At 42.5% G+C, this 24,938-nt stretch overlaps 1 protein-coding gene across 1 annotated transcript in view; it reads right to left on the bottom strand.

Annotated features, from left to right (window-relative positions):
- Window positions 1-21,248, bottom strand: part of LOC104973089 (ATP-binding cassette subfamily C member 4-like) — a 149,005-nt gene extending 127,757 nt beyond the window's left edge. Inside the window, exon 1 of the mRNA XM_059892171.1 lies at window positions 20,991-21,248. Coding sequence (XP_059748154.1) covers window positions 20,991-21,064 — 74 coding nt within the window. The 5' untranslated portion in view covers window positions 21,065-21,248. The remainder of the gene's footprint in view (window positions 1-20,990) is intronic.
- Between the last annotated feature and the right edge of the window lie 3,690 nt (window positions 21,249-24,938).

Below are 24,938 nucleotides of genomic sequence, written 5' to 3'. Positions count from 1 at the left end.
AGGAAGTCAAGAAACACCTGGGGTAACAGGCAAATTTGGCCTTGGAATACGGAATGAAGCAGGGCAAAGACTAATAGAGTTTTGCCAAGAAAATGTACTGGTCATAACAAACACCCTCTTCCAACAACACAAGAGAAGACTCTACACATGGACAGCACCAGATGGTCAACACCAAAATCAGATTGATTATATGCTTTGCAGACAAAGATGGAGAAGCTCTATTCAGTCAGCAAAAACAAGACCAGGAGCTGACTGTGGCTCAGATCATGAACTCCTTATTGCCAAATTCAGACTTAAATTGAAGAAGGTAGGGAAAACCACTAGACCATTCAGGAATGACCTAAATCAAATCCTTTATGATTATACAGTGGAAGTGAGAAATAGATTTAAGGGCCTAGATCTGATAGATAGAGTGCCTGATGAACTATGGAATGAGGTTTGTGACATTGTACAGGAGACAGGGATCAATACCATCCCATGGAAAAGAAATGCAAAAAAGTAAAATGGCTGTCTGGGGAGGCCTTACAAATAGCTGTGAAAAGAAGAGAAGCAAAAAGCAAAGGAGAAAAGGAAAGATATAAACATCTGAATGTAGAGTTCCAAAGAATAGCAAGAAGAGACAAGAAAGCCTTCTTCAGCGATCAATGCAAAGAAATAGAGGAAAACAACAGAATGGAAAAGACTAGGGATGTCTTCAAGAAAATCAGAGATACCAAAGGAACATTTCATGCAAAGAAGGGCTTGATAAAGGACAGAAATGGTATGGACCTAACAGAAGCAGAAGATATTAAGAAGAGATGGCAAGAATATACAGAAGAACTGTACAAAAAAGATCTTCACGACCCAGATAATCACGATGGTGTGATCACTCACCTACAGCCAGACATCCTGGAATGTGAAGTCAAGTGGGCCTTAGAAAGCATCACTACAAACAAAGCTTGTGAGGTGATTGGAATTCCAGTTGAGCTATTCCAAATCCTGAAAGATGATGCTGTGAAAGTGCTGCACTCAATATGCCAGCACATTTGGAAAACTCAGCAGTGGCCACAGGACTGGAAAAGGTCAGTTTTCATTGCAATCCCAAAGAAAGGCAATGCCAAAGAATGCTCAAACTACCACACAATTGCACTCATCTCACACACTAGTAAAGTAATGCTCAAAATTCTCCAAGCCAGGCTTCAGCAATATGTGAACCATGAACTTCCTGATGTTCAAGCTGGTTTTAGAAAAGGCAGAGGAACCAGAGATCAAATTGCCAACACCCGCTGGATCATGGAAAAAGCAAGAGAGTTCCAGAAAAACATCTATTTCTGCTTTATTGACTATGCCAAAGCCTTTGACTGTGTGGATCACAATAAACTGTGGACAATTCTGAAAGAGATGGGAATATCAGACCACCTGATCTGCCTCTTGAGAAACCTATATGCAGGTCAGGAAGCAACAGTTAGAACTGGACATGGAACAACAGACTGGTTCCAAATAGGAAAAGGAGTTCATCAAGGCTGTATATTGTCACCCTGTTTATTTAACTTATATGCAGAGTACATCATGAGAAATGCTGGACTGGAAGAAACACAAGCTGGAATCAAGATTGCCGGGAGAAATATCAGTAACCTCAGATATGCAGATGACACCACCCTTATGGTAGAAAGTGATGAGAAACTACAAAGCCTCTTGATGAAAGTGAAAGTGGAGAGTGAAAAAGTTGGCTTAAAGCTCAACATTCAGAAAACGAAGATCATGGCATCCGGTCCCATCACTTGATGGGAAATAGATGGGGAAACAGTGGAAACAGTGTCAGACTTTATTTTGGGGGGCTCCAAAATCACTGTAGATGGTGACTGCAGCCATGAAATTAAAAGACGCTTACTCCTTGGAAGGAAAGTTATGATCAACCTAGATAGCATATTCAAAAGCAGAGACATTACTTTGCCAACAAAGGTTCGTCTAGTCAAGGCTATGGTTTTCCCTGTGGTCATGTAGGGATGTGAGAGTTGGACTGTGAAGAAGACTGAGTGCCGAAGAATTGATGCTTTTGAACTGTGGTGTTGGAGAAGACTCTTGAGAGTCCCTTGGACTGCAAGGAGATCCAACCAGTCCATTCTGAAGGAGATCAGCCCTGGGATTTCTTTGGAAGGAATGATGTTAAAGCTGAAACTCCAGTACTTTGGCCACCTCATGCAAAGATTGACTCATTGGCAAAGACTCTGATGCTGGGAGGGATTGGGGGCAAGAGGAGAAGGGAACGCCAGAGGATGAGATGGCTGGATGGCATCACTGACTCGATGGACGTGAGTCTCTGGGAGTGGGTGATAGACAGGGAGGCCTGGCGTGCTGCGATTCATGGGGTCGCAAAGAGTCGGACACGACTGAGCGACTGATCTGATCTGATCTGATCTGATACCCGGCTGCACCTAATGGAAGTTCTTAACTTAAATTCTTACTTATCAGTTCACTCGCTCAGTCATGTCCCATTCTTTGCAACCCCATGGACTGCAGCATGTCAGGCTTCCCTATCCATCATCAACTCATGGAGCTTACTCAAACTCATGTCCATTGAGTTGGTGATGCCATCCAACCACCTTATCCTCTGTCTTTCCTTTCTCCTCCTTCCTTCAATCTTTCCCAGCATCAGGGTCTTCCAATGAATCAGTTCTTCACATCACGCAGCCAAAATACTGGAGTTTCAGCTTCAGCATCAGTCCTTCCAATGAATATTCAGGACTGATTTCCTTGAGGATTGACTGGTTTGATGCCCTTGCAGTCCAAGGACCGTCAAGAGTCTTCTCCAACACCACAGTTCAAAAGTATCAATTCTTCAGCATGCAGCTTTCTTTATGGTCCAACTCTCACATCCATACATGACTACTGGAAAAACCATAGCTTTGACTAAACGGACCTTTGTCGGCAAAGTAATGTCCCTGCTTTTTAATATGCTGCTAGTTAGTCATACTTTTTCTTCCAAGGAGCAAGCATCTTTTAACTTCATAGCTGCAGTTGTCTTAAATCAGATATTAGCAGAAAAAGGATACATATGTACTAGCCAATATCTCCTGTTATGTATATGTTAATACCACATTAGAAGTTAAAACCTATAGAAGATAAAAATAAACAAGGAGCTACCTGGCTACAACTCTCCCCAACACAGCCAGGTCCAAACTGGTCTTTAGACTTTTTCTCCTGAATTCCTCAACGAATGAGATCTATTTTATTCTGGCTGTCACTCCTCCATCTATTTCTAATTGAGTCTGTTGGCACCAAAAGGGCAGATTAAGTGACTGAGATCTTAATCACACAAGACTCAGATCCAGTCTTGAAACTTGAAACTCGGGAATATTTCCAATTTGGTGTCCATTCCCCAAACTGAGGCAGGACTACACCCTATTTCAGCAGTAAGTAGCCAGACCAGTTATTGCCTCATTCCCTGAAAGATTTGGGGAGGGATGAGATAGGATTGGAGTTTGAAACCAAGTTCCCTTAAAACCTAGTTCCTCTGTTGAGTTTATGATTAAACTCTTTATGCAAAAATAATTCCTTTTTCTTGTCCAACACCAGTTTTCCTCACGATTGAGGAGTATCAAAGAGAAAAGGGGTATTGTAATCAAGCAGGATCCATGGGGCCTTCCTGGGGCAAACGCTTCCCCATATGCTCTGCTTTAGCTCCTCTCTAAAGTACCTAGTTGAAAAAATAAATAAATAAAGTACCTAGTTGAACTTTTCTAGTTGAACGGTTCTATGAAGACCTACAAGACCTTTTAGAACTAACACCCAAAAAAGATGTCTTTTTCATTATAGGGGACTGGAATGCAAAAGTAGGAAGTCAAGAAACACCTGGGGTAACAGGCAAATTTGGCCTTGGAATACGGAATGAAGCAGGGCAAAGACTAATAGAGTTTTGCCAAGAAAATGCACTGGTCATAACAAACACCCTCTTCTAACAACACAAGAGAAGACTCTATACATGGACATCACCAGATGGTCAACACCGAAATCAGATTGATTATATGCTTTGCAGACAAAGATGGAGAAGCTCTATTCAGTCAGCAAAAACAAGACCAGGAGCTGACTGTGGCTCAGATCATGAACTCCTTATTGCCAAATTCAGACTTAAATTGAAGAAGGTAGGGAAACCACTAGACCATTCAGGTATGACCTAAATCAAATCCCTTATGATTATACAGTGGAAGTGAGAAATAGATTTAAGGGCCTAGATCTGATAGATAGAGTGCCTGATGAACTATGGAATGAGGTTCGTGACATTGTGCAGGAGACAGGGATCAATACCATCCCATGGAAAAGAAATGCAAAAAAGTAAAATGGCTATCTGGGGAGGCCTTACAAATAGCTGTGAAAAGAAGAGAAGCAAAAAGCAAAGGAGAAAAGGAAAAATATAAGTATCTGAATGCAGAGTTCCAAAGAATAGCAAGAAGAGATAAGAAAGCCTTCCTCAGTGATCAGTGCAAAGAAATAGAGGAAAACAACAGATTGGGAAAGAACAGAAATCTCTTCAAGAAAATTAGAGACACTAAGGGGAAATTTCATGCAAAGATGGGCTCGATAAAGGACAGAAATGGTATGCACCTAACACAAGCAGAAGATATTAAGAAGAGGCGGCAAGAATATACAGAAGAACTGTACAAAAAAGATCTTAATAACCAAGATAATCACAATGGTGTAATCACTCACCTACAGCCAGACATCCTGGAATGTGAAGTCAAGTGGGCCTTACAAAGTATCACTATGAACAAAGCTAGTGGAGGTGATGGAATTCCAGTTGAGCTATTCCAAATCCTGAAAGATGATGCTGTGAAAGTGCTGCACTCAATATGCCAGCAAATTTGGAAAAGTCAGCAGTGGCCACAGGACTGGAAAAGGTCAGTTTTCATTCCAATCCCAGAGAAATGCAATGCCAAAGAATGCTCAAACTACCACACAATTGCACTCATCTCACATGCTAGTAAAGTAATGCTCAAAGTTCTCCAAGCCAGGCTTCAGCAATACGTGGACCGTGAACTTCCAGATGTTCAAGCTGGTTTTAGAAAAGGCAGAGGAACCAGAGATCAAATTGCCAACACCCTCTGGATCATGGAAAAAGCAAGAGAGTTCCAGAAAAACATCTATTTCTGCTTTATTGACTATGCCAAAGCCTTTGACTGTGTGGATCACAATAAACTGTGGACAATTCTGAAAGAGATGGGAATACCAGACCACCTGATCTGCTTCTTGAGAAACCTGTATGCAGGTCAGGAAGCAACAGTTAGAACTGGACATGGAACAACAGACTGGTTCCAAATAGGAAAAGGAGTTCATCAAGGCTATATACTGTCACCCTGCTTATTTAACTTATATGCAGAGTACATCATGAGAAATGCTGGACTGGAAGAAGCTGGGCCGGCAAGCTGGTATCAAGATTGCTGGGAGAAATATCAGTAACCTCAGATATGCAGATGACACCACCCTTATGGCAGAAAGTGATGAGAAACTGCAAAGCCTCTCGATGAAAGTGAAAGAGGAGAGTGAAAAAGTTGGCTTAATGCTCAACATTCAGAAAATGAAAATCATGGCATACGGTCCCATCACTTCATGGGAAACAGATGGGGAAACAGTGTCAGACTTTATTTTGGGGGGCTCCAAAATCACTGCAGATGGTGACTGCAGCCATGAAATTAAAAGACGCTTACTCCTTGGAAGGAAAGTTATGACCAACCTAGACAGCATATTCAAAAGCAGAGACATTACTTTGCCAACAAAGGTCCGTCTAGTCAAAGCTATGATTTTTCCAGTAGTCATGTGTGGATGTGAGAGTTGGACTATGAAGAAAGCTGAGTGCCGAAGAATTGATGCTTTTGAACTGTGGTATTGGAGAAGACTCTTGAGAGTCCCTTGGACTGCAAGGAGATCCAACCAGTCCATTCTGAAGGAGATCAGCCCTGGGATTTCTTTGGAAGGAATGATGCTAAAGCTGAAACTCCAATACTTTGGCCACCTCATGCGAAGAGTTGACTCATTGGCAAAGACTCTGATGCTGGGGAGGGATTGGGGGCAGTAGGAGAAGGGGACGAAAGAGGATGAGATGGCTGGATGGCATCACCAACTCGATGGACATGAGTTTGAGTGAACTCCTGGAGTTGGTGATGAACAGGGAGGCCTGGCGTGCTGCAATTAATGGGGTCGCAGAGTCGGACACGACTGAGCGACTGAACTGAACTGAAAGTACCTAATAACAGTATCTGATGTACATTCCTGAGTTGTTTTACAAATTTGAAAAAACCCCACCAAAGGAAGATGTTAACTACTTGATACTATGAGCATATAGCCCCCAGGCCTCATGAAGCTTAAAGATTGACAATGTTAATCCGTGACACCATCAACCAATCAGAGAACTGTGCATGAGCTGATTATATACCCTGCAATGCCCCTTCCCTTACCTGGTCTTTAAAATTTCTTTGCTGAAACTCTGGGAAATTTAGGGTTTGTGGGGCATAAGTCACCTGTCTCTTTGCATCAGTCAGTTCAGTCACTCAGTCGTGTCTGACTCTTTGTGACCCCATGAATCGCAGCACACCAGGTCTCCCTGTCCATCACCAACTCCCAGAGTTCACTTAGACTCACATCCATCAAGTTGGTGATGCCATCCAGCCATCTCATCCTCTGGCGTCCCCTTCTCCTCCTGCCCCCAATCCCTCCCAGCATCAGAGTCTTTGCCAATGAGTCAACTCTTCGCATGAGGTGGCCAAAGTATTGGAGTTTCAGCTTTAGCATCATTCCTTCCAAAGAAATCCCAGGGCTGATCTCCTTCAGAATGGACTGGTTGGATCTCCTTGCAGTCCAAGGGACTCTCAAGAGTCTTCTCCAACACCACAGTTCAAAAGCATCAGTTCTTCAGTGCTCAGCTTTCTGCTTCAAACTTCAGTATTTCAGTACTGTTTGACTTCACTGTGTGTCACGTACATAAACTTGCTTTCAGTAATACACACTTTTTGTTTTAACAGACTTTTTTTTTTTTTTTTAGCACAGTTATACAGTCACAGCAACACTGAGCAGTACAGAGAGTTCCCATATACCTAACAAAAAAAGTTGCCTGCCATATCAGTAAACAAAGGATATTGCAGTCCTCAAGTCACTACATTATAGTTGTCCCAACAGTGTGCCCTGAGGGAACTCAGGATAGGAACAAAACACCCCCCATCTAGCAGTCAGCTGCCACAACCACCCCTGATGGCACACCCTGAGAAGACTTAAGAAGAGAAAGTATAGGATATAAGCCCCAGATTGTTGAGGTGCATATCATAGGAATGATTTCAATGGGCCCACACTTGCCTCTTATATATTCCCAGACATAGAAAAGTGCTAAGTTCCTTAACTTTGAGTATCTGATTTTCTTTAATTAACTGTAATCTTTTGGTGTTCCAACAACCTGGAGTTTTCTTTTGCAGACACTCCTATATAACCTGGTGCCTCCCTTACCTCTTCAGAGATGTCTCTCGGGGCTGTTTGAGAGGCCACATGGACCTTAAGTCCTCAGTTTTGTCTGCCTAACTAAAACATAATCCTCAGCTTTTAGATTGTGTGTTTTTACTTTCAGATGACATACTCTTTCCCCACAAATATGTACAACCTCCTCCATTATCAACAGCACCCATCAGATAGGTGTCTTGTTACAATGAACCTACATTGATCTGTCATTATCACCCAAAGTTCATAGTTTACATTAGAGCTCACTCTTGGTGTTGCACATTCTATAGGTTTGGACAAGTGTATACGGACTTTTATCCATCATTATTGTATAATACAAAGTAGTTTCACTGCCACAGAGAATCAGAACCGTATCAGTACCCTTGGTCTCCTGCTGCTGCTGCTGCTGCTAAGTCACTTCAGTCGTGTCCAACTCTGTGCGACCCCATAGACGGCAGCCTACCGGGCTCCCCCGTCCCTGGGATTCTCCAGGCAAGAACACTGGAGTGGGTTGCCATTTCCTTCTCCAATGCCTGAAAGTGAAAAGTGAAAGTGAAGTCTCTCAGTCATGTCTGACTCTTAGCAACCCCATGGACTGCAGCCTACCAGGCTCCTACCTTGCTGTAAAAGAGAAATGGACATTGAGGGCTAAGAAAAACCTGAGAAGTGGTTCCAAAATTTTAGCATATGAATCACTCAGGAAATAAGTTTAAAAATTCAGATTTCAGGAATGACACTTCTTTCTTCACCCCAACCTCAACATAACCACAAGAGATTATGATCCTTTGAGTAAGAAATGGGACTCATAATTTTACATTTTTAATCCATTTGGGAAATAAACCATGGCAATTTACAGAAGAAAATGTTATCTTACAATTGTTAAGAAATAAAAGGAATGTGGCATGACTATCTTTCAGTATTTATTTACTGTTTACAAATGGCAACCCACTCAAGTATTCTTGCCTAGAGAACCCCATGGACAGAGAAGCCTGGTGGGCTACAGTCCATAGGGTCACAAACAGTCGGACACAACTGAGTGACTTATACTTACTTACTTACTTATCTGCCAGATGCTATTTTAAATGTTTCACCAGTGTGTCTGGTTCATTTAATGCTTTTCACCATCTGATGAGGTGGGTATGATGATCAGGTAAGCAATAGAGGTCAGATCTGTACTCAGGCAATCTGGCTTCAGATGGGGTGCCACTCCACTGTACTACCCAACCAGGATGAGGGCGCAGTGTTGTGTAAATAAGCCTCTGGCCATGGTGCTGGGAAAACAACATGGGCATGGGCCTGCTATCTTGCATTCACTCCCACGGCCCTAGTAATCCAACAGCTCACTTAGAGGGACATGCCTTTCAACAGGCAGGCCCCAGTCCTGGCTCGGATAGCCCTCCAAAGACAGGATAGTTATAGGATCTGCCTCAACTCATCATAAGTGCAACTGTGTAAGAAACGATGGAAGATAAGGATCAGAAAGCAGATTCATAAGAATCCTTGAAGGCTAGGGCTAAAGAATTACTCTTGAGAGCAGGAGGCGGGAGAAGTTTTTAAGCAAGAGTATGGCATGGGTTTGTTTTAGGGGAAAGACTGGTAGCAGGAATACATGTTGGGAGGAAGAGAAGCCAAAAGTGTTAGATGAGGACTGAAGAGGGGTCGGGGGAGTTGAGGGGTGGGGAACACAAACTCCAGATGCTTCCTTTCCTGTGGGCCCCACACATCCACACTCAGGAGACAGTTACTGAATGAATGAGTGACTCCAAGGGTATGTCCAAAGTTGAATCAATAGGATTTGATGTCAGCAGATGAGGGTGAAGACGTTGAGGAGAACTGATAGCTTGATGCCTTCAGGACTGGATGGATAAGGATGCCAACAACCCCCCGGCAATCAAGAGTCACCATAATAAAGTAGGAAAACACGCTCCAGATGCATGCCTACATAAAGAGCATATTCAGTCACTAACATGACTTTTAAATGTCTGCTAGATTGAGCATATTCACTTAATATTCACTCAACCTGCAGGAGTTAAAGCCAGGTAAATAGGAGCCTGAGGACTGCCAGCCTAGAGTGTGCTGAAGATGTAAGTAGAGTTGCAGTTAGGGCACAGAGACTCTCCAGCTGTGAGGCTCCTAAAAAGCTGCCCACACTTTCTGGACATATATTTCCTTATTTGTAAAGTAAGTATTCATATGATGCCTGCCTCATAGGAATGTCTGAGGATTAAATAAGACATGTGTAAAAACAGTAACAGAAATTCTGAGCCCTCATGAGGCATTCAATAGGTGTGATTATCAGTAATGTCATCTCTAGATACATACCTAATATAAGAGATTTTTTAAAGCATTAATCTTTGTCTGTGTGTTAGTCGTTCAGTCACGTCCAACTCTTTGAACCCCAGGGACTGTAGCCACCAGGCTTCTCTTTCCAAAGGATGCTCCAGGCAAGAATACTGGAGGGGGTTGTCACTTCCTACTCCAGAGGATCTTCCTCATCTGGGGATAGAACCTGGGTCTCCTGCACTGCAGGTGAATTCTTTACTGTCTGAGCCACCAGGGAAGCCCTATTAATCTTTATATGGATCCAAAAGTTATCTTCCTGTCTTCAGGTATCCCCTAACCCCAACAACAATGAGGCCTTAACCCTGGAATGGGAGAATACATTAAGATCATCCTCATCCTCCCAATTTTAAGCCAGCTAAGGCTGAGATTTACTCACATTTAGCCACACAGAATTTTCAGGGCCAAGATAAGACCATCCAGTCATTCAGTAGCCTACACTTTTCCACTGTACTACAGGAATCCATCTTCACCCATGGTGGACACAGAAACACAGAAAATGTCTACAGGGGCTTATCTTTCACAAAGAAGAAATCCATGGAGATATCCTCATGATAAGACGGGATTCCCTGGCCCCATCAAAAAGCTGTAATAGGGAAGAACTCCATATTAGATCTGTTTCCTTTACTTTAATCTTTGTATTCTATTGCTTATGCATAGAGTTAAGAACATTGCCTACAGCCTGAAATATAAAGGAACAACCCATCTCAAGGCTCTGATCTCTAAGGATATAGCACTTTTCCAGTCATACAGAGATTTAAAAATTGCAAAACAGAATAATATTTGTCTTGTTGGAGGTTCACAGGAACTTCGTGGCCTGACATATGGATAGCTGCAAGAACAAAGGATTATGACACCAAAAGTTTGCACCAACCAACCATGTCCCTCCCTCATCTTGCCTTTTAAAACACTTTGCTGAAACCCTTTGGGGACTTTGGGGTTTGAATAAGGCAGAAGCCACCCATCTCCTTTCATGGCCCTGCAATAAACCTTGATCTGCTCCAAACTCTGACATTTAAATTCTTTTACCCTCACTGTGCTTAGAGCACACAAATTTGTGTACAGTAACAAAGTTATAGGCAAGATTAGGATAAAGGTGATCCACACCCCACAGAGAAGACAAAGCCAGGGAGACAGACAATGAGGTGTAAATAAAGCCTCAAATAGTCAGAAGACCAGAAGTGGGATGTCACACCTACAACACTAGCAAAGTCCAACAGCAAGAAGAAAGACTTTTCTTTCCTTACAAGGATTCAGCCAATGAAAAGTTATGGACCACAACAACCCTCCCAACTTCCTTTCCCTCTATAAAAGAGTTCTCCTTCCCTTGCCCTTTGGGGACTTGCATGTGACTCACCATGGTCGCAGACACTGAATTGCAATTCTCTGCTGATCCCAAATAAACCCACCTTTGCTGAAGAAATATCCGATAGTCTATGTGCTTTGGGTCAACAGAGAAAGGGAGTCAACACATTGGGGGACACCCGGAAGACTCAGAAAGACAAATTATCCACTTGACACACCTGAATGGACACTAGTTGACACTTCTCAGGCTGACCAGATGCAGGACTATAAAGATCCAAAAATCAAGAATAAACTACAGGAGATAAACCTATACTTGTTATGCTATTTATTCCACTATAAGGAATTAGTTGTAAATTTTAATGCACCTTTAGTCTGTTCTACATCTTGATTGGAGCTGTAGTTATTGTATAAAATTGCCAAAACTCATCAAACTAAATGCTTAAGGGAAACAGAGAAAGAGCCCTGGAGAGCTCACCTAGCCTCCGTTTACAACACGTGGATTTCTGACTGTTAGTGAAAACAACAAGATTAATACATATGGTATTCTGAAAATAATGTAAAGAATCCTAGTTTGAAATTAAACATTTCTATACATTCATGATCACTAGTTACTGAAAGCCTAAACCATCTCAGCCCTCAGGAAATGGCAACCCACTCCAGTGTTCTTGCCTGGAGAATCCCAGGGACGGGGGAGCCTGGTGGGCTGCCGTCTATGGGGTCGCACAGAGTCGGACACGACTGAAGCGACTTAGCAGCTCATGTCATCAGCTTCTCTGACAAGAGCCTCCAGAGAGTCTGTCTTGACACCAGTGGCAGTTTCCACATCTGCACTCCCTCTGTAAGTGGACAGTTTGAAGTAGGAGATAGATGGACCCCAGGCTAGACAACTAGTGTTTGTCAAGAGGAGTAAAATTAAAGCTTTGTTCTCACCCAAACACTCCAACGACAAAGCTAGTGGTAAAAGCTGAGCTCTGCTAAAGCAAAGAGATAAGGTGCCCACTCCTGAGGTCAAGGAAAACTTCCCCTTCCACACACGCACAGAAGGCCTTGGAGTTCAAAAAGGGAGAGAACTTCAGTCCATAATAAGTATGGACATGCACCTACAGGCCTCTGCAGTGGGATCCATCTTGGCAAAATCTTGGGGAGGGTCCAAGGACCAGTCAGGTGTGAAGAAAGAAACAAGATAATTGGCCAAGTAAACAAAGACCCACACAATTGCACTCATCTCATAAACAAGCAAAATAATGCTCAAAGTTCTCCATATCAGGCTTCAACAGCACCTGAACCAAGAACTTCCAGATGTTCAAGCTGTATTTTAAAAAGGCAGAGGAACCAGAGATCAAATTGCCAATATCTGTGATGATAGAAAAAGCAAGACAATTCCGGAAAAACATCTACTTTTCCTTCACTGACTATGCTAAAGCCTTTAACTGTGTGGATCACAACAAACTCTGGAAAATTCTTAAAGAGATGGGAATACCAGACCACCTTACCTGCCTCCTGAGAAACCTGTATGCAGGTCAAGAAGCAACAGTTAGAATTGGACATGGCACAACCGACTGATTCCAAATGAGGAAAGGAGTACATCAAAGCTGTATATCGTCACCCTGCTTATTTAACTTATATGCAGAGTAAGGCTGCTTAGAACCCAAAAGACTCCAGTTTCTGGAGGCACCAGCCCCCCACCTCAAAAAAAGAAAACTATTTCATTTTATTCACAGAGGGATAATTTACCAAATTGCTATAAGTCATGAGTAACTTGAGGGGACGGGCTTCCCTGTATCTGGAAAACAGATCAAAACCAATAGCATTCCAGAAAAAAAAAAAAAAAAACATAAACATTATAACCACATTCACCAGTTTACTTGGTAATCAATACCTTTGTTAATTTCTTTAAAGCCATCAAGTTTTCCATTAGGATTTTTAATGTGGTACCAGTTCAGCAGTATCACTTGAAATTTATCAGAGACCTGCACTTGTCAAAAAGTCCTATGAAGGTTTTTGAAGATGAAGCACTTTTGCAAAAGCATCAGAACTGTCTATAAATAATAGAGTTAAAAGGCACAGTTAAACACCTAATTACAATGTAATAACTAGATTATGACTAGTAACATTTTATCAGAAGATACTCAAATTTTAGAACCTATATATAATTTCTGTGATATTTATATTAATAATATTTATCCATACTATAAAATCTGAGGGGGTTAACATTCATTTGACAATGCTTCCTGTGTAATTTAACATATAAACAAATCCTGGTTAAAATTTTTTTCTCTGAGATGGTTCAGAGGCTCTCTGAAGCAACCGAAAGTTAGCTGAAGTCAAAAGAACTTTGGAATTTGGTAGTAAGTTTGTAAAAAATATCAAAAAGTTTTCAAAACATTTGGTCAGATAGAATCATAGTCCACTGTGCCCAGCAATCCCACTACTGGACATATACCCTGAGAAAACCATAATTGAAAAAGACACATGTATTCCAATGTTCATTGCAGCACTATTAACAATAGTTAGGACATGGAAGCAACCTAAATGTCCATCAACAGATGAATGGATAAAGAAGTTGTGGTACATATATGCAATGGAATATTACTCAGCCATAAAAAGGAACACATTTGAGGCTATTCTAATGAGGTGGATGAACCCAGAGACTGTTATGCAGAGTGAAGTCAGAAAGAGGAAAACAAATATCATATTTTAATGCATATATATATGGAATCTACAAAGATGGTACTGATAAACCTATTTGCAAGGCAGAAATGGAGACACAGACATAGAAAACAGACTTGTGGACAAAGTAGGGGAAGGAGAGGATGGAACTAATTGAGAGAATAACAAGGAAACAGATATATTACCATATATAAAATAGATAACCAGTGGGAAGTAACTGTATGACAACTCAGGGAGCTCAACCTGGTGCTCTGTGTCAACCTAGAGGGATAGATGCAGTGGGAGGTAGGAAAGAGGTTCAGGAGGAAGGGGACACACACACACATATATATATATACCTATGGCTGATGGACCAGAGATCAAATTGCCAACATCCACTGGATCATAGAAAAAGCAAGAGAGTTCCAGAAAAACATCTATTTCTGCTTTATTGACTATGCCAAAGCCTTTGATTTTGTGGATCACAATAAACTGTGGAAAATTCTGAAAGAGATGGGAATATCAGACCACCTGATCTGCCTCTTGAGAAATTTGTATGCAGGTCAGGAAGCAACAGTTAGAACTGGACATGGAACAACAGACTGGTTCCAAATAGGAAAAGGAGTTCGTCAAGGCTGTATATTGTCACCCTGTTTATTTAACTTCTATGCAGAGTACATCATGAGAAACGCTGGACTGGAAGAAACACAAGCTGGAATCAAGATTGCCGGGAGAAATATCAGTGACCTCAGATATGCAGATGACACCACCCTTATGGCAGAAAGTGAAGAGGAACTACAAAGCCTCTTGATGAAAGTGAAACTGGAGAGTGAAAAAGTTGGCTTAAAGCTCAACATTCAGAAAACGAAGATCATGGCATCCGGTCCCATCACTTCATGGGAAATAGATGGGGAAACAGTGGAAACAGTGTCAGACTTTATTTTGGGGGGCTCCAAAATCACTGCAGATGGTGACTGCAGCCATGAAATTAAAAGACGCTTACTCCTTGGAAGGAAAGTTATGACCAACCTAGATAGCATGTTCAAAAGCAGAGACATTACTTTGCCAACAAAGGTTCGTCTAGTCAAGGCTATGGTTTTTCCTGTGGTCATGTATGGATGTGAGAGTTGGACTGTGAAGAAGACTGAGCGCTGAAGAATTGATGCTTTTGAACTGTGGTGTTGGAGAAGACTCTTGAGAGTCCCTTGGACTGCAAGGAGATCCAACCAGTCCATTCTGAAGGAGATCAGCCCTGGGATTTCTTTGGAAGGAATGATGCTGAAGCTGAAACTCCAGTACTTTGGCCACCTCATGCGAAGAGTTGACTGATTGGAAAAGACTCTGATGCTGGGAGGGATTGGGGGCAGGAGGAGAAGGGGACGCCAGAGGATGAGATGGCTGGATGGCATCACTGACTCGATGGACATGAGTCTCAGTGAACTCCGGGAGTTGGTGATGGACAGGGAGGCCTGGCGTGCTGCGATTCATGGGGTCACAAAGAGTCGGACACGACTGAGCGACTGATCTGATCTGATGGCTGATTAATGTTGATGTACAGCACAAACCAACACGATATTGTAAAGCAATTATCCTCCAATCAAAAATAAATAATTTAAAAAAAAAAGAATCCTAGGTCACTGTGAACATTTACGAACAAATACAGATCACTTAAAGGCAAGGAAGTTCACAAAATCTGTTGTCAAAAGCAGTATTCTAAGTAAAACTTATTTTCTTAGCAGAGTGGAAACAAGTCTAGTACTGTACCAGCCTACTTTTAATAATAAAATCCATTTACTTAATTAAGTTTAACCTAACCTGAGTTCAACCATGTACAAAACTTCTTTTTCTACTCAAAACATATTTCCTACTATATACTGAAATGTTTCTTTTATTATTTTTAGCAGCTTTAGTCACATATTTAAAATAGAATCCTCAACTCTTAAAAATCTTATTAATTCCTGGTAAAAACCAAGTGGCAAGTAATTGTCAACTGTTTGTCATACCAGCACTTCCTGATTGGAAACTTATGCTTTAGTTTTCCTTTCCTAACAAGGTAAATAAAGGTAGGTCAACTTAGACTTGCCCAGCAACAAATGTTCCAATATTTTATCCTATTTGAAATGGTACAGATAGTCAATGAATTCTTATCATTCAGCTTTAGTTTCAGGTTATCAAAATCTGAAGAGATTTGAGGTGACATTTTTAAAATATAGGTATTGCTATAGAGTTTACCTTTTATCATATCAAGTTATTTTTCTTGATGATAAATGCCTAAGTTAATCAAACTAACAAGCTTAAGCTAGCTTCAATAGTACGTGATTCAGTACTAAACATTCCCCAGATAATGTAAACCTGCAATATATTTGGCCGATGTTTAAAAGATTTGCAAGTAGTATTTAATTTGTAAGGGTTTACTTTTAAGTCAGTTAAGTAGAGCTCATTTATGAATTAATTTTTACATAAGGATGGAACCAGAGATCTGTTTTTCTGCTTGAGTTTAAAAAGGCCTTTCTCTCAAAACCTCCCTGGTGGCCCAGTGTTAAGAATCTGCCTGCCAGTGCAGGAAACAGGAGTTGGATCCGTAGTCCAGGAACTAAGATCCCACATGCTATGGGGCAACTAAGCCTGAGCATCACAGCTACTGAGCCTGCCTGCTACAACAACTCGCATGCCCTAGAACCTGTGTTCCACAACAGGAGAAGCCACCACCATGAGAAGCCCATGCACCACAGCTCAAATCATCCCCTGCCCACTGCAATTAAAGAAACATCACATGCAGCAACAAAGACCCCATATGCTGCAACAAAGACCCAGCACAGCCAATTAAATAAATAAATATAAATAACTTGCTAAAAAATATTTTTTAAAGGCCTTTCTCTATTTTTTCTCCTTGAGAGCCCAAGTAGATTATTTACCTCTCAAGGTGAGGTAGAAATTGATAGGCAGTCAGTGTAGGTCTGAGACCTCAGTTCCTTTTTTTAATTACAACCCTCTCAAATAAACATCTCAACCCATTAACCTAAAGCTATACTTGTTGTTCCAGTTTCCAGGCATCCAAAAGAATGCCACCTCAGTCTGGTTAGTCATAAAATATCCAGACCCAAGACAGGAAAATAATTAACTGCTGTCCAATTTATCAAGAAGAAAAATTCCAGATGGACCATTAACTCTTAACCCATACATCTGGTCCTTAAACAGTGGCCTGGGGTCATGAGAAAGAATCACAGGAATGGTGACTCAATGTCTAAGAAAACTGAAAAACTGGGGATCAAAAAAAACATAAAGATGACAAAGTGTACATAGTGGCCTTCAAACTGATTGGTCAGAGATTACATATGTCAGGGACATGAGCCAACCAAAAAGGAACAGATCAATACTAATAAAGACATAAACTGCCATAATTCTCACCTTTTTGGTCACTTCACCTACTCTCGGTGTCTATGCTGGGGCTTTGTACTTCTCTTTACCTTAAAATAAATCCTGCTTGTTTGCTACCATGAGTGTTTGCATGTTCGTGAAGTTCTTTCTTGGGGTCCATGAACAAGAACTCAGATTCCCATTTCAAAGGTACAGGGAGAAATACAAACTCCTTTTATTAATGGAAACTGAAGAGTTCCCAGCTTTCAAAAATACCAGCTAGGGGGATTATAAGATAGAACAGAGCTTTGATCATCCATACTTAATTATCCACAGCTAGTGTTATTACTGTAGAAGGCAATGTCAACCCACTCCAGTACTCTTGCCTGGAAAATCCCATGGATGGAGAGGCCTGGTGGGCTGCAGCCCATGGGGTCGCTAAGAGTCAGACACGACTGGGCAACTTCACTTTCACTTTTCACCTTCATGCATTGGAGAAGGAAATGGCAACCCACTCCAGTGTTCTTGTCTGGAGAATCCCAGGGATGGGGGAGCCTGGTGGGCTGCCATCTATGGGGTCTCACAGAGTCGGACATGACTGAAGCAACTTAGCAGCAGCAGCAGTGTTATTACTATCAAATATCAAACAAACAATTCAAAGAGGTCTCTCAGGGTCACAGTTTCCTAGTCCAAAATTAGAACTCCTCACCTTCCCATTTCCAAGCACATACACTTTGAAACTCAAAAACAAAACATGCTTGGAGAGTTCCTTGCCCTGCTATTGCAGCAAAAATAGAAATGAAGTTTCTCCTCTCCTGAAAGCAAGGGAAGTAAGAACAGTGAACAGTCTAGGGAAGAAACATGGACAGGCCTGAAAGAATTAATCACTTCTAGTTTTACTTTAACCATTACTAACCTGTAGTGTAACCCGAAGCTAACCTATCACCCCCTAATACTAGGTAAATTGCACCCTGCACTTGGTATTTGCTCTCCCTGACCTCTCTTACAGAAAACTACCCTTTACAGTTTTTTTGCATTTCAGAAAGAAGACTGAAGGCCAAAAATCCAGAGACAAGTGGACCCCAATTACCAGGCTGCCTGATGCCAGCTGTGACTGTTTTGAAATAATGCAGGAAGAAAAAAAAAATGCAAAAACTTCATTGTGCTGTGTCTGTTCAGTCATGTCCAACTCTTTGCAAACCCATGGACTATGGCCCATCAGGCTCCTCTGTTCATGGTGTTTTCCAGGCAGGAATGTGGAGTGGGTTTCCATTTCCTACTCTAGGGGATCTTCCTGACCCAGGGATCAAACCCACCTGTCTTGCATCTCCTGCATTGGCAGGCAGATTCCTTACCACTGTGCCACCTTGGAAGCCCAAAAACATCATTACTCTGAACTTTATCATTTAGCCTAAGACCACAAGAGCCAGGCTATATAAAGTCTCTTGGTTCCCCGGGGTGGGGGTACATAGTTCTTGAGGCATTAGCCTGCTGTGTTCTCCCCTCTGCCGGCTGATTTTTAAAGCCATCTTTCTATTCCCTCCAAACTCTTTCTCCATATTTTTTTATTTGGCATCAGTAGGCAGAGAAAGCCAAGATTTTGGCTGTAGCACTGCCTGAAGTCAAGGAGACAGTTGTCTACTTTGTTACCATTTAAGGTAACCTATCCATATTCCTTCCTCTAGGCCCCTCTTTCCTTAAGGGCCACCAAATGACCCAGAAATGCAGCAACACAAATTGAACACCACAATGGAAAAAAGCATAGGAACTCCCGTCCCCCTGGGGTCCCCTAGGTGGTCCCTTAAAAAGGAAATATCAGAATATGTAGGAAAGATGAAAAGATTGGGTTCTCAGCACAAAAATCTAATAATCACCCAAGTGTGATCAAAGCCCAAAGGCTGAGACCCACCTACTTAATAGTCTCAGCTACTAGATGGAAAACCTGAAGTTTCAAGGACTTCCTTGGTGGTTCAATGGTTAAGAGTCTGACCTTCCACTACAGGGAGTGTGGGTTCAATCCCTGGTTGGGGAACTAAAATCCCAGCAGGCCCCACAGCATGGCCTAAGAGAGTGGGAGAAGAGTTTCACCTCTGAGCCCTTTTTCATCTGTGTTTCCTCCCAGCTCAAGGACCTTCAGTGCTTTCAAGAACAAAGGACTCCAGGGCAGGACTATCATAGGGAAGAAAAAATTGGATTCCATGAGAGATCTATTTCTTTTATTTTAACCTTTGTATTCTATTGATTTTGCTACAAGTTAATCAGGAAAGGGATGTCTATAGCTCAAAGTATACATAATGTCCCCTCAAGCCTTAATGTTAAACTAAAATACCTTTGTTTAGCTCACAGGAAACATCCTGACCCAGACGATCTATGAATGGCTGCAGGACAAAAGATATTAACACATCCCCTCTCAGAGGAAACCAGGAGATATTTGCAATAACTTATGACCTTTAGGGGTTTCCCAGGTGGCTCAGTGATAAAGAAACCACCTGCCAATGCAGAAGGTGTGGGTTTGATCCCTGGGTGGGGAAGATCCTGTGGAGAAGGAATGGCAACCCTCTCCAGTATTCTTGCCTAGGAAATCACATGGACAGAGGAGCCTGGTGGGCTACAGTCCATAGGGTCACAAAAGAGTCAGACATGACTTAGCAACTCAACAACAGATGGCCTTTCTACTTTATCTCCTCACTTCCCTCCTTTTTGTTCTATAAAAGAAACTAGTGTCCAGACCTTGGTAAGATGGTTTTCTAGGACATTAACCTGCAGTCTACTCAGACTTCTGACTTTCCAAATAAAGTGACTAATCCTAGTCCAAACAACCCCTCTCCCAATTTACTGGCCTGTCCTGGGGCAAGGAGAAGGAGGTCTAACTAGGTAGCAGGACCACCTGCTTCAGGACCATGTACCACTTCCCTAAAGGCTAGAGATAAGACCCCACAGGCTTCAGGGACCCCATTCGCAGGGTTGTCCTCAAAGGAGGAAACATAAATACGAGCAATTAAGGAAATGCTCAGTCGTGTCAGACTCTTTGGGACCCTGTGAACTGTAGCCTGACAGGCTCCCCTGTCCATGGGATTCTCCAGGCAAGAACACTGGAGTGGGTTGCCATTTCCTTCTCCAAATTAAGGAAAGGGGCTGGTCAGATACATTCTTCAGTAGTGGCTGTGTGTCCCAGGCAAAAGCAAAACGTGTTCAAGAATACTGTTCCCATTCGTTAAATACAAAATAACTGTTATTCACCGACATGAAAATTGTCCCAACCAAATACCAGGATGTACAGTAACAGGTGTACCGGGAGAGAGGGAGACGTGGTCATAGACACAGGGACGAAGGGGCCCAGTTTAGTTGGAACTCAGCTGTCACCTAAGGAATATGAGGAAAGGTGGGGACATTACTGGAAGGCGACAACAGTCCAGGGCACTAATTAGATAAAGGAAGCTGTTCATAAGCTGCTTGCTTGGAGGGTAAACGAGTGCAACTTTAGTTCAGAACTGCGAACTCCGGAGCTGTAACTAGGGAAGCCGGCTAAGGATGGAGTGTGAGGATCCAGTCCTTCTCCAGTTGGGCGATGACTCTCCCAGGGCAGCGTCCCCAGCCTCCCGCTCCCGGGCACTGGAGGCTAACGGGGCTTCGAGTGGAAAGAGATGCGCCCCAGTCACCACGTCCCTGGCACCCTCCCCACCTCCGTCAGGTTCCCGCCCGCCGCGCGCGCCCAGGCGAAGGCAGAAATCACCCCTACGGGGTGGGAGGGCTCCACCAAAGGCAAGAAGCCGGGCAGTAGGAGCGCCAGCGGAAAGCACTCCCTCGTCCCAACCCTCGGTCCCGGGAAAAGCGCCTGCAGCGTTAAGTTCGGCAGCGCATCTCAGCTCAGGCAGGGCGCTCACCAGAATACCAGGCGTGAGCAGAGGTTCGCGTCCTGCAGCGGGTTGGGCTTCCTCTCCGGGAACACCTGCAACATCTTGCTGGCCGAGGGTGCGGGTGCGAGTCGTGGCCGTCCTTGCAATCGCTGCCGCTGTTCCTGTAGGGCCCAACAGAGACGTTGGAGACCTGGCCGCCTCTCCGGTCTGCTTGGCGTGAACTGAGAACCACCTGTGTCTCTGGGAGTGGAGTGCCAGCTGCCTGTCGGCCCTCCTCCCCGCCCCCCTCTCTCCAGGTCGCCCGCTAGGCGCCTCTGCCACAGCTGAGTGCCCAGGGCCGGGAGCAGTGGGAGCGCCCCCACCCCCCACCCCCAGGCTAGGGAGGACACTGCAAGGAGCCACGCAGGTGGAAGGCAAGGCCATGAGGGCAGCTGGGTAAGTGAATTACCCGCCACACTGGGTCCTCCCAGACGCCCCAACCTACTCACCTGACTTCAGACTCTAGCAAAGTGCTTGCTATGAACCCAGGCACCCACCGAGGAGGTGCAGAGGGAGCATAGACTTCGCCACCGCCCCTAACCGCCCGCTTCCCCCGCCCGCTGCTTAGAAATGCCCCCTTTCAGCTGTGGATAAGACCTAGAGAAAGCTGGTAAAAGGAGATAGCAGCCCGACCTCTGGGCAAGCTGCCCTCATCAGTACCAAAAAAGGGCACTGTGGGAGAACTGTAGTGGAGCAGCACCTTTCCCAGGGTATGTGCGCCTCCCCACGCCCTTTTCCCCTGCTTGTCGCTTGTTGTAGAAAAGCTTTACTCTCCCAGGCCTCCCCTGAGTCACAAAAGGCCAATTCAGGATTAATGCTTAAAAGAATGTGAACATATTATCAAAAAACATTTAAACAGTAGATCAGCCATATAACAGTCTATAGTTCCTCCCTGAAGAACCTAGTAACAGTGTCTGATGCATATCTTGAGTTGTTTTGCTAAAAACCCCACCAGATGCAGTTAACTGCAAAAACCCTGACCAGCGGGAGCCTAAGGATTGATGATGCTAAACCCTGTGACACTAGCTTTGTAACCAGTTAAAGAATAGAGCAGTAGCTGATCACACACCCTGGACTCTCTCCCTCACTGTGCTTTTAAAGAGCCTCCCCCTGAAATCCATCAGAGAGTTCAGATCTTTTGAGCATGAGCTGCCTGTACTCCTTGCTTTGGCCCTTACAGTAAGTCTTTGTCTGCTCTGAACTGCTATTTTTTGGTTTGTTTGGCCTCTTTGCCTCCAGCTTAGTAACTTGGGTTATACACAATTTATGGCCAAGCATTTGACCTCAAACAATAGCGTGGTTTAACACAGTTTGTTTGTTGCGCTACAAACACCTAAGGAAAGGTAACAGAAGGTTAGAAACGCTCAAATGATTTTGGAAGATGAATCCATGCAGTTATTGGGAAAGGCTTTTGGCATCTCACATGTTGTATTGTGTGGGGGATCTCTGTGAGTTTTTGCTGCCCTCTTGGATTGGGAAAGGAGAACATGGAGAGAGAGAGGCTGCCTTATGATTTCTTTCATCATGAGCTCAGGGCCTGGCAGAATAAGAGTGACATATGTTCTAGGGCACAGGTCGTATGCTTTTATGGGGGCCTTGAAGTGAAGTGAAGTGAAGTCGCTCAGTCGTGTCCGACTCTTAGCGACCCCATGGACTGCAGCCTACCAGGCTCCTCCATCCATGGGATTTTCCAGGCAAGAGTACTAGAGTGGGGTGCCATTGTCTGGGGGCCTTACCTCATTTTTAACTCTAACAATGCCCTATTCAAGAAAGTAGTATCATCACTACTTTACAGATAAGAAAAATGAGGCTCAAGGACAGCACTTGTCTAAGGTCTTCAAATAAGTGAATGATGAATCCTAATTTAGACTCAAGCAAGATTCCAGCATGGTCTGTCTCACTGGTGAATGGACAGTGTGTGTGAAAAGTGTCTAGAATATGCTGTTTGAATGAGTGATTGCAGAACTGAAAGAATAAGATCTTGGGCTCTCACTCAAATCTTTAGTTGTTTGTGTGGCTGTCTTACTAGCTCAGCAGCTTCCCTTCCCTTTCACCCTAAATGAAGAAAGATCAAAGTTTGTGGTGCTTATAACAAGATCACTTTATTATTCTTTGATAATTGCCCATCTACTTTGGCTAAAACATTGTTATTAATAATGGCTTTTAGCTTCAGTCATTCAAAAATGAATAAGTGCTACAGAACTGATGTACAAGAGTTAACAATACAGTACTGCATGCTTTTAATTTTCTAAGAGAGTACATCTTAAGTGTTCTCAGCATAAAAAAGAAAAAAAGGGAAAATGGATAAAGTGTGAAGTATTACATTTCACAATATACACATGTATCTAGTCATCAGACTACAACTTAACTATATACAATTTTTGACTCTCAACTGTACCTCAATAAAGCTGAAAGGAAAATGGCTTTTGAGGAAGGCCTTAATGTATTCAAATACTTTTTAAGTCAAATGTATAAGAATGGCAAAGTGTTGATAATTTTAAATTAATGGACGTGATAGGGGTTTACTATACTATTTTCTTTATATTTCATGCTTGTTTGAAATTTTCTGTTACAAAAAGGAAGACAATGAGAGCTGAAATTTGTAGTTTTTCAATTACCTGCTTTCTGATGCTAGTTCTTTCTCAGATAACACAATCTACAACCTTTATAGTCAGCCCTCACATCTGATTTACAGTTCTCTTTGATGTTGTCTTTGACGTTGCCTACATTTTCCAGCCTTGTGAATGCTACTAGTTCTACTTCAAAGATGAAGAAATTTCTGGCTGAAGATGGACGTTTAGTGACTTCCCTTGTCAGACTGCCCCAAACTGTTGTCTCCAGTCCCCACTACTATCTCAGGATTATAATTAGCCATCTCCAAACTGCTAAATACACTCAGTCCATTCTTTTGTCTTTTTTTAAATTAAGATCTTTTGAAACTTAGCATTTTTTCTGAACATTAACTAATATGCTTTCTAGTAGATATTGAGAACCAGTGTTGAATTGTACAGAGAAGACTGTATATGAAGCCAGGAACCAGAGATCTTGATGTTTTGCTTGTTATCTAAATTTCTCAGGTCTAAAATGAGAAACCCATATTTTTCCTACTTTGTACAGGGTTATTGTAAGTCTCAGAAACTGTGAATACACTTTGTAAAAAACATTAGGTTTTAAGGCAATATACAAGAAAAAGTGTTTTTTTTATTATTATTATTCATTGAACAAATGAAGGCCTTCTAGGTACATGACCACTAGGCCAGGCACAAGCTTGTAAACATGGGGACAATGTCATAAGGCCTCTATATGCAATTGTTTACTGACGTTAATGGACCAACTCAATGGATATAAGTTGGAGAAAGCTGTGGGAAATGGTAAAAGACAGGGAAGCCTGGTGTGATACATTCCATGGAGTCGCAAAGAGTTGGCCATGACTGAGCGACTGAACAACAACTGATCTTAAATGGTTCAGTACTATAACTAAAAAGACAATAGCAAGTAGAAAGGATATAGAGAAACTGGAACCCTCATACATCACTGGTAGGAATGTAAAATAGTACAACCCCAAAGGTACCATATAACCTCCTAGTTTTCTACCCAAGATAAATGAAAACCTATGTCTATACAAAAATCTTGACACAAAGTCATAGTAGCATTATTCAAAAAGAGTCAAAAAGTATACTAGGGGGGTGCAGAACCATGTGTACATCAACTGATGAGTGGATAAATAAAATGTGATATTACATGCAATGGAATATTATTTGGCAAGATAGACATCCTAATGTATACTACAACATAGATAAACACTGAAAACATTATGTTGAGTTAGTGAAAGCAAACACTGACTTGGGTGAGGATGATGAGACAACTTCTAAGTAGAGATTCAATCTTGTTGGACTTGATAATTCATTCCAAAACAAACTTAAGGGATACATGATA

This window comes from Bos taurus, chromosome 12 (genome assembly GCF_002263795.3).
Source record: "Bos taurus isolate L1 Dominette 01449 registration number 42190680 breed Hereford chromosome 12, ARS-UCD2.0, whole genome shotgun sequence".
Lineage (NCBI taxonomy): Eukaryota > Metazoa > Chordata > Mammalia > Artiodactyla > Bovidae > Bos > Bos taurus.
The sequence above is the reverse complement of the archived record's forward strand: the minus strand, read 5'-3'. Positions and strand labels throughout refer to the sequence as shown.